This window comes from Zingiber officinale, chromosome 11A (assembly GCF_018446385.1).
Source record: "Zingiber officinale cultivar Zhangliang chromosome 11A, Zo_v1.1, whole genome shotgun sequence".
Lineage (NCBI taxonomy): Eukaryota > Viridiplantae > Streptophyta > Magnoliopsida > Zingiberales > Zingiberaceae > Zingiber > Zingiber officinale.
In genome coordinates this window covers 92,011,542-92,022,562 of record NC_056006.1, presented here as the reverse complement: position 1 = coordinate 92,022,562, position 11,021 = coordinate 92,011,542, and the positions used below count along the sequence as shown (strand labels likewise).

Genomic DNA, 11,021 nt, shown 5'->3' with positions numbered 1-11,021 from the left:
TTTGAGCCATGTTAAACACGATTTCTCTTTGCATCTGAGATGCAGTACATGGCGAATGTACTACTTTTTACTGGAGGCATACTTAACCTAGTTCACCCAACAGATCACCAAACTTGACAAGATCAGAATCACAAAACTAATTTTCTTCTTTAACAAATGAATCTTATAAATTCTTTCGAGTTCAGTTGGAGTTGGATAAACGTCTTCCCAAATCCTCCAGATAATATAATTACCTACTCAGCTGCATGGTCATTGAGTTGTTGTGGTATGCTTGGAAAGAGCTCAATTACATTTTCTTTTTCTATGTTCTTATTCAAACTTAAACATAACACCTTAGGAAGTCCTATGTTTGGATCCTACAAACATACCAATCCATGTGTTATGATGCTCCAGCAAGTCTTGTCTGGTTCATCTACCATTAAGCGCTTTATCAACTTAAGCATATATATGTGGATGAAGGGCCATCTCATGAAACTTGATAAAAAAAGGTAATCTTATTTTAGGATAAAAAAAGATAGTCCGGTGCATGAAGCTCCCGTCATGCAAGGTTTCAGAGAAGGATCCATTGTACGCAGTCTTACCTTCCTTTAATTTATTTTAGGATCTCATATTGCACCTAATAATAATTCACAAAGATAGATGATATTTCTCATGAAACTTGCTTTTTGTTTATTCTAGTGTACATTTTAATGGGATTCTATCAGAAAACCGTATTGTTTCTGGTTTTGCAGCATATGTATATCTGGATATTAGGTGCTAGTTAAGTGAACTAGACAATTCCCTTGAGCTTTTTTGGGTGCCATTTTAATTGTTGGCATTTCCCTTAAAATTTCTAGTAATTTAAACTGTCTTCACACTGTTTTATTTTGTAGTACTGAAGTAGGAAACGTGGTAACCTCATTCTTTAAGGTTCTTAGCCTTGTCTTTTATTAATATTCATTCCAAACTTATTCTAAGTTGTGGTGGTTGTTGTTTGGCGAGTGATCCTGTTTGAAAGCGACAGAGATGGCGCGTTGGTCAGGTAGCTCTGTCGTTGAACAAGAGAAGACTTCAAGCTAGAGAAGAGGATGAAACCGAGCACTCCTTTCTACACATACCGAAGAGAAAGCAAAGGGAACGTTAGAGCGAGAATCAGGGAGGGGTCTTTAGCGCAGACACTCCGACGCTCAAGTCAGTAAGGTGGCCGAGCGAAAAGTAGAGAAAATGAACAATAGCTGCGTAATGTGTGAGTAAGTAAAAATGTGTGCATATCTCTCCAACGGAGAAGACTCTCTTTATACCACCTCTCATCACCTCCGTAATAATGAGGTGGCAAGGAATATTTGTTGTCAGAAGATGTCGGGTAATGGAAGATGTATAGTATGGAAGCTATACAGTCATCCTCCGAGAATCTTTCGTTTTATATATGAACAGTCTTTTATAACTTCCGTAATAATGATGAAAGCTATATGACCACCTCATAAGAAGGTTCCATTATAAGTATGCGTTAGAATATTCGAATATTTCTTGATGAATAACAATTATTCTCTAACGGATTGTTGCGATTCTCTGACACCGTTGTCTCCTGGAGGCAATCCGATCGGTACTTTACCCGACTGACTATATATGGAGATCAGCATATGAGAAGTGGGGAATCGAGCCCCGAAATTCTGACTGGCTATTGGGTCGACTGGTTATACGTTGAAAATTATATTGTAGGGTTGGCCAACCGTATACTGAGCATCTTAGTTCTGCAAGTCTGACTAGATCTTATCCTAGTTGGTTGTATACTAGGAGGTTGTCTTTATTGTGTGTTAGGAGAATATTTGTGAAGGATGGGAAGCTAAGCCTTGTATGCCTGGCCGACATTAGGGCTGTTCAGGTTTATTTTGTATATCTTAGCATCAAGTGGAGCGATAAGTTATCCCAGTCCGATCGGCTCTTGGGGCCGATCGACTGTATATTGAGAGACTTGTAATAAAAAAAATGAGGAACTGAGTCCCTTAAGTCCGACCGGCTTGTAGACCAACCGACTTCATGCTAGGTACCTTGATACTGAGAAGTAGAGCACTAATTAAGTCCCTTAAACCTAATCGGCTCCAGGGCCAACCGGCTTTATGCTAAGGATCATAGTACTGAGTGAGGAGTTGAGTCCTGGTGAGAATAATCTATTCAAATGTATATACTCTGACTCTGATTGTCATCTTATCCTGACTTTGACCACTACCTCATCTTAATTTTAACTATCCTATCATCTCTGGTCCGCTTGCAACATACTATATCAGTGAGAATGAGAGTTGAAATTTTACCACTTAAATTTGTTTTTTCCCTCGATACGTAGTCTTTACTAAATTTACTTTGCCAAGTTGTAGACCTGTAAAAAATACACCCTTCGCAAGAGTATTAGTCAGGTATTGTTTCTCTTTAGTACGAGATAAATGGAGTGCATAATTCATAGAACTTGAATAGCTTGCTTCTTATATAATTATCTCAATGCATCACGTGAGAGTGTTTCAAAGAAATATATATCATTCCCTATTTCATTGATTTTAAACAATCTTATTGTCATCCAGTTGATAATGATTAAAATTGGCAAACTTTAATTTCTTGACATGCCCTTCTAAACGTAACAGCTTTCTATATTAGGTACCATGTGAAATGTGCATTCAGTTGTACATATATTTAACGAAGTTCATATCACATGCATTAATAGCATGACCTTTATTTTTTTTTTTTTTATTTATTTATTTTTTTTTTTTGAAATTACGAAGCTCCATGAGATATGCCAAGCAACTTCTCTAACAAATAACAGGTATCTTCTCTAACAAACTGATCCTATTCGAATCGCTGAACCAACGGACACTGGGCACGTGACGCTCTCCTAGTCGATGACGTAGGCCTCCGTCCGATCGCACGAATCTCCGACGAGCCTGCACAAAAGTCGGGACGGGAAGGGGTTCCCAGCGACGACCCTCCAACACTCAAGTCAGGCAAGCAAGCAGTGAAAAAGTGGCTCTCCCAATATTAGAATGCGTACCTCCGGCGAAGGATGAGGGCCTTTATATAAGGCAGCGGAGAAGCGAGGGTACACATACCGAGGTGTACACGTGTCCGCGGCCCATACCCCAGTAAGGGCTTGTCAGTGAGCTTACCTGACCCATACTGCTATAGTCCAAGCATGTCCTCGATGGGACAACGGAACCCCCTGTCATAAGATTTGAAGTATGACCTACATGTGGAACATACCCGCTGTCAGAAAAAGATGTCACTTGTCCTTTTGCCCTTACTCCCTAGAGAGAGTCCGGCCGGCCAGCTTCCGCGACATCCGGCCGGACGTATGCGGTGGTTTACTTAGGGAGATTCTTAATCACGTGCTTTGTGGAGACTATTAGCAGTATGCTACCTGATGGCTTTGGCCGAGCGTGCAATCCGATCGACCCTGCGATCTTGTTCGCTGAGCGCCGGAACCTGACTTTCGACGAGACGCCTTTAACCATCAACTAGACACCGGCCGGCCGCCCGGCCGATCGAACCCGCCCCTCTCCACCCGCCCACCTGCCACTTTGACTTCCACGTGACGTTCACTCCACGGGACGGGGGACCCCTGTTCTTACAACCGGATCACAAACTAATACAAACCGGCTTGACCAGAAAAAAATCAAGGACGATGACCTTGGAGATGCAAATGACAAATTTGATTAGCTAATTTAACACTATATACTTTTCCTTCACGTTTGGTAAAAATATTTCATTTGTTGTCCCGGAGGCAGGATTTCAGTATTAAAAACTCTCAGGATTGGTGATTTTCTAATTAAAAAGGAAACATTTCAATCGGCTTAAGCAAAAGTTACAAGATTGGAGAAGTTGGTGGCAGGAGCTTTTATCTTCCGACAATGAATAAGCAGCGCTTTCCACCCTGGAAACGCAGGCAATGACCTGACATCACAAAGTTGTGACAGAGAACTCTGGAATGAAGACAATCACACAGCTTTTCCAGATAACTTTTTCCTTGCATTTATTGCTAATCGATTGCAGAAGATTAGCAGGCGAACGAGAAAAATATGGAGATTGGTGTCTTGTATTGCATGTATATGATTGGCAAACATCTGCTATAGTTATAATTATACTCATTACTGATTACATATCCAGATATAGGTAGATAGAAATGTGTGGTTTAACAACCATTTGCATATTTGATAATGGTTATATGAGATGTATGTCAGCTAAAACTTACATTATCAAACAATGTTGGTCTGTAATCTTCAATTGATAGTTTAGGTGGCCTTATACTATGCTGTTGTTCATTTTACATTTGAGTTGATGACAGGTTAATAGATATTGATAATGTTGTGAGTAGACTTAGTAGTGAGACGATAGTCAAAATCAAGATGAGGTGGCGGTCAAAATCAGTATAAGATGATAATCAAAAAGATGGGCGAGCCACTTTCATCGAAACTCAGTTCCTCACTCCTCAATGCTAAAACATTCATTATGAAGAGACGATTGGACTTAAGGGCCTCAGCACTCAACATCTCAATGGCAAGATACACAGAATAAACTTGGTCGACTCCCACAATGGTCGGGCATATGAGGCCCAGCTCCCCGTTTCTACGATGCAACTCTCAGCATATGGTTGGCTGGCCAAGGACTAGTTGGATTTACAGGGCATAGTTCCTTATCTCTCAGTATTAAAGCAACTCTCAGCCTATGATCGGTTGGCCTAAAGTGTCGGACAGATCTATGAGGTTAAGCTTCTCACTTCTCATATGTTAGTCTTACATCACACAGCAGGTCAGTCCAGATTCGGTCGGACTTAGAGGACTTATCACTCTACTCAGCGCCAAGATATACAGAATATACCCGAATAACCCGAGCGACGGCTAGACATAAGGGACTCAGCTCCCCATCCTTTAGGGGGATTCTTCCAACTCAAAGCAAAGACAGTCTCTCAGCATACGACCGATCGGACTATGATTCAGTCGGACTTACAACATCAGGGCGTGCATCATATGGTCGATTGGCTATCGTGTCGATCGAACCTTTGGGACTTGGTTCCCTACTTCTCTTATGCCAATCTCTCATTATATAGCCGCATGGATATAAGTCTGATAGGACTATTTCCAGGAGACAACATTATTAGGGAATCAGCACCGCTGGTCAAAGAATAACAACTACTTGTTAGGGAATATTCTGCTACTGTAACATAAACTTGCGATGGAACCTTCATGTCAGGGTAGTTATACATCTGTTAGTACTTAACATCAGACATTCTCAACCACCTTATTTATTGTGAAGGTTATAAAAAACTGTTCATATACATGTAATAGCAGATTACTCGAAAGATAACTATGCATCTTCCAGATTGTACATTTTTTATTACCCGACATATTCTGACACCAGATATTCCTTGCTGCCTTATTATTATAAAGATTATGAGAGACGATATAAACAGGATCCTCTTCATTGGTGAGGTACATTTTAGACTTTTTTATACATGCACATCTTTACTACTCTATACACCCAAGCATATTGTTCATTATCTTTTTCACTTTTCGCTCGATCACTCTATTGATTTGAGCGTCGGAGTACCTACACCAAAGACCTTCTCGCTGTTTCTCGTTCTAATATTCCGTTTGCTCTCTCTAGTATGCGCAGAAAAAAAAGCTAATTTTTCATCCTTTTGTCCTGTTTGAAGTTTTATCCCAATCAACAATAGAGTCATTTATCCGCCATCTCCACCGCCTCCGGATAAGATATCAACCCCATTTTCTACTTATTGGATTACATAAACAATTAATTATAGTAAAATATATTAAAAAAAACATATTCCTAATTAAATTGCACATTGCACCAAGTAGTTAAATTAACGGTCAACTCAGTGAGATCTTCTTTTGCGCACCATCCAAACTACGTGTTCATAAATTAGCCCCTTTGCCCTTGCTCTCCGGATCTCTAGTAGAAAAGAAGGAATCAATTAGTGGTCACTAACTATAGAGGACAAAATCTGACCGGATCTAAAGCCATATTTTTCTATATAATCTAATCACCAGAATTCCTTACCAATTCATATTTTTCCAAGCACAAATTAAGTGGAAAACTCACTGAGAGAAGAGATCAAATTATGGAAGACTCGGGTCTTCGATCATCTGAAAGATCTTCTCTAGTGGTTCAAGCAAAGGCCGCCAGTTTGCCTGCTCCAGGGGAATCCCTCCTCAGCCGGCTCGACCAATTTGACCTCCGGGTACGTTTTTAGCATATTTAACTGGTCATTTATAGCAAGTGATCGCGCACGTCTAACGTGAGGATTGATGGTGCAGTTGAGGCAGCTGGAGGAGACGCACAGATTGCTGCTCCCTGCAGCGGATTGCTACTTCACCGCCGACTTGCATCTCTTGTCCGCGAGGCACGCCGGCGGCAAACACAGTCGATCGACCTCCCTGTCCACCATGCACGATTTGGAACTCAAGGACGCTCTGTTGGATCGCCTCCACTCGCTGGAGACTCGAATCCGTCAGGTGATCATTTAAGATCGGCCGGCGTCAATTGTTTGATCGCGGTATGTTACTCGTGGCTGATTCATGTTTCTTGCCGTCGGTCCGCAGCTGAGTTTGGAGCTGGACAAGGACATAGGCGGCGGCGGCACGAGCAAGACGCCATCGGTAGGCAGCGCCATCAATGGCGGCTCTGCCCCTCTGAAGACTGTAGCGCGCGCAGAGAAGAACGAGAGCCGCGGCGTCTGGTCGTGGAGGACAGGCGTGTTGCTCAAGGGCGGCGCTCGCGAGCTTCCCAGTCAGAAGCCGACCATAAAGGTGAGCGACAAACGCCTAAATTTGATGAGGCGGTCGATTAATATGCATTGCTTGCGAAGGTGAAGGAGCTGGAGAAGGCAGTGGGCGCGGCGGAGAAGGCGGTGGGCGCCACTTTCCAGAACCAGAGGAGGCGGGCGGAGCGCGCCCGACTTTATCGGAGATGGCTCACGGTTGGATGCTGAAAGTTTCATCGGCGGCCGGCCGAGATTAATTAATTTGCACCGGCACCTTGAAGCTAAGTTCTCTGTGCTGGAATATCCTTTTAAGCTGAATAAACGTTTGATTTTTCTCTAATTTTTTTAGCTCAATCGTTTCTATTCCTTGCACAATTAAACTTTTCCGATTGGATTTCATTGCCTTAGTAGAAATTTCTTGGAGATGTGATTATCAAGCTCAAATTCCTCAGATGTATTATTCGTTCCTGAGTAGATTAATCTTACATTGTTTAAGAATGTTTATATCCCCTTTTTGTTTATAATAATAATAATAATGAACAAGAAGTTGTTTACTGTATCATTATGCGGAATTCATCGAAAGTGATGACTCCATCGCCGTTTATATCGAACTGCCGGATCATGATCCTGCACTCCTCCACGTTCTTCGTCGCCCCGAGCTTCCCCAGCGCACGGCGCAGACTCCTCGGCGTGATGCAGGCGTCGCCGGTCTCCTGGTACACCTCGAACGCCTCCCTCAAAGTCTTCTCCTTCTCCTTCTCCTCGCCATCATCCCCTTCCACCAGCCTCACGAAGTCGTCGAACCCCAGCAAGCCGTCGCCGTCGCTATCGCTCGACTCCACCACCGCCACCGCGTCCTCGTGCGACAGCTCCTCCCCTATCGACCGCATGCAGCTCTGCAGCTCCGTCGCCGAGATCTTCCCGTCGTCGTTCTCGTCAAAGTGGCAGAAAACCTGCCGCAACGACGACGACGACTTGGAAACGCTCTGCGCGATTGGCGAAGGCTGCGGCGCCTCCTCTGTTTTCTCCTGTTTCCCGCGCTGCGATTTCGAGACGCAAAACATAGCGATCAGTTTTGAATTCGATGAATGATGCTGGTTGGTTGTTAGCAAACTGCGAATTGAAGTTTAAGGGTCAGCGTTATACCTGTTATATAGATCGCAAGAGGCGGCGAAAGATATACTAATTTACAGGTCCACCATTTCCAGGCAATTTCTCAATAGCTTTCTTGATCTGATCACGAATCACGCTTTATTCTAGAGAAAGAGGAGGAAGTTTTGCCGCACAATACACGGAAAGTACGGATTCATATTTAGTTTATGTTTTGATAAGTAATGTTCGTGTCTGAATAGTTCATGCATCTTTGCGGTCGTTATATTCGATAAATGGCATTGATTCGCTTGAACGCAACCATTCATCCATCTGGAGTTATCCATTCGTGATTCGTCTATTGCATGTATCTCGCACGCGTAAAGAGAAACTTCGAGGAAGATGTGAGATGGGATTAATTATCCTTTTTTTTCTCTTTTTCTACCGGAGAGATTGAATTATATATATATATATATATATATATATATATATCTTATTATTTTATTAAAAAATTTTCTCTTTACTAACTAACTTTGATGAAACCTAAAATGAATTTACATTATTGTCCTTTTTTCTATTCACTTTAAAAATAATTCCAAGATTTATTAGTAATTCCACAAGTGAAACAATCATTGATCTAGAGTTCGAGACTCAGCTGCGGCATATTATTATGAATTTTTCTCATTATTAATTTTCTCTGGTTGTTTTATATAAAAAAAATATAGTTCTCTTTAGTCCCACATCTTAGAATTGACAACACTAGGATCAAAGAATTTTCTATAAATATTTTAGGCTAATGATGTTAAAAAATATATTTTTCTTAGTTTTTTTTTACTAAGATAAGTATAATATCAAATTAAAATAATTTTTTACATAGGGAAGCGGGTCTGACGAATCTTACCCAAATAATTAATTCTTGGTTTATAAGAGTGACACTAGAAAATTCAAATAATTTGAATTCTCAAAGACCCAAATAATTTATATATTATTATATTACACACGTAACGCGTGTCCATGATCACACTAGTATAAATGAAATGTCAGTTAGACAATGTTGACGTGTGCTTGATCCGTAGAAAATACAAGTGACCATGTTTTCCACACTCCATGCATGAGTTAGTAATAGAACTGTTAAACGAGTCAATTCATGGTGGGGTGGGTCGATCCGTGATTCGTGACAGGTCAACTATTTGGCGGGATGGGATGGGTCGACCCGTCAACTTAACAGGTTGAGAAATTTCTAACTCAACCCAATTTAAGGCGGGTTATGGGTTTGGTGGATCAACCCACGAACCTATTAATTTTTTTTTAAAAAATTAAAATATATTTTATATTTTCAACGTTTTACTTCATAAATGTTTCATTAACCAAATGTATCCATAAACATGTATTTTACATATAAATGAAGACAAATGAGTAGTTATGTGAGATAAAAAGTATTATTTTTATTTTAAAATTATAACAAAGAAACATAAAATTAGCAAAAAAAAAAAACTTAGTTTACATGTATTTCTCAACCCACGAGCCAACCCAAGCCCATCGCGAGCCGACCCGCGCTGGTCGCGGGCCTAGGCGGGTCGGCCCATGGCGGGCTTGAGTTGATAAAATTCCAATTCAATCTACTTAAATTATTTGACAGGACAGACCAATCCGATGAATTCAATCCAAATTGACGACTCTAGCTAGTAATAATATTCTAAAACATGATCATTTGAACATTTCTTGTTTGTCTGTATTTTCAAAATTAAACTGCTTACTTTTAGCTAGTTGGTCTGTTACCAGAATATATTGCTGATTCAGCCTTCCATTTGCATGATGTGGCATTGTAAATTGATAAATAACTTTTTCTATGAAAAACTAAATAGGAAATTAATGGGAAAAAAGAACGATAAATAAAACAAAATGTCTACCTAGATATTTCTGGTTTTCATCAATCCTCGGATATAACCAGTATTATTTAGTCGTGCTGAGAAATGACAGAATCGAGACCTGTTCCAACCTGTGAAACAGAATGCATGGCCATCTTGGTTTTGACGAACTAATCAGGCAGAAGTCTACAACGTGTCTCATGTGATTATTGTTACCATCTAATATGTAAAACTTTACAATCGGCACGAGCAACGACAGAATAAGATCTTCGGCTTGATTGTCTACAGAGCAATTACAAAATCAAAATAAAAAAGTATTTCATAATTTCATAAATTAAATTTTAAAATCTTGATTGTTCTTCTTCCTCTTGTTCTTTCATCCCCGTGAATCATCTTTTAAACGCACCTTTTATAATGAGAATTATCTTAGGATAAAAGAGATTTTTTCCTTTAAAAAAGTGGGTAACATTTTTGATCTAGGCCCTCATGACTTCGTTCTTAGACTCTCCCCAAATAGTCTCATGCCAATAGAGATATTCCACATCCTTTTTAAATTCATGATTTTTACCAAATCTTTTCAATATAGGACTTTGATTGAATCCCATCAATTATCCCTTCAAACGAAGGACCACAATTACTCTCATGGTCTGAGTCTCCCCACAAGCATCAGGTCATCCTAACCTGGTCTGGGTCTCCCCACAAGCATCCACATCTGATCACCTTAACTTGCTCCATGTATCCTCGCGAGCATTCGGTCACCTTGATCTGCTTCAGGCCTCCCTACAGGCATCTAGTCATCCTGACCTGCTCCGGGCCTCCCCGTGAGTATCCGATTACCCTGACTTGCTTCGGGGCCTTCTCTCAAGCACTCGATCAACCTGACCTACCCCGGGCGCACCCTTGACTTCGTTCAAGGCTACCTCACATGACATCTGATCTAGACCATGTTTCTGATACCATTTGTTGTGCCCAAAGGATGTTCACATATCTCCACAATGATATGATATTGTCCACTTTGGGTCTAGGCTCTCATGATTTTGCTCTTAAGCTTTTCCCAAAAGGTCTCATGTCAATCGAGATATTTTACATCCTTTTAAACTCATAATCTTTACCAAATCTTTCCAATGTGAGACTTTGATTGAACTCCAATAGTAAGTCACTAAGACTAGTTCATTCAGGTAAGTCACTAAGACCAGTTAGTCACAAAGACTAAATAAGTCACATAGACTATATAAGAGTTTAGTCACAAAGACTATACCAGAACATCCGATCCATACTTAGAGAAAATGGTTCGTGCGACAACAAGCACACTAAGCGATAGA

At 40.7% G+C, this 11,021-nt stretch overlaps 2 protein-coding genes across 2 annotated transcripts; one reads left to right on the top strand and one right to left on the bottom strand.

The window, feature by feature from the left end:
• The first annotated feature begins 6,100 nt into the window (after positions 1 to 6,100).
• On the top strand, positions 6,101 to 6,970 carry LOC122031576. The gene is made up of 4 exons (XM_042590672.1): positions 6,101 to 6,220; positions 6,297 to 6,494; positions 6,582 to 6,788; positions 6,848 to 6,970. The coding sequence occupies exons 1-4, from the start codon at positions 6,101 to 6,103 to the stop codon at positions 6,968 to 6,970; spliced, it is 648 nt and encodes a 215-aa protein (XP_042446606.1).
• A 202-nt stretch (positions 6,971 to 7,172) lies between these two features.
• LOC122032117 (putative calcium-binding protein CML19) lies at positions 7,173 to 7,903 on the bottom strand. The gene has a single exon (XM_042591371.1). It carries the CDS (start codon positions 7,804 to 7,806, stop codon positions 7,294 to 7,296), a length of 513 nt encoding a protein of 170 aa, XP_042447305.1. The 5' UTR covers positions 7,807 to 7,903; the 3' UTR covers positions 7,173 to 7,293.
• Between the last annotated feature and the right edge of the window lie 3,118 nt (positions 7,904 to 11,021).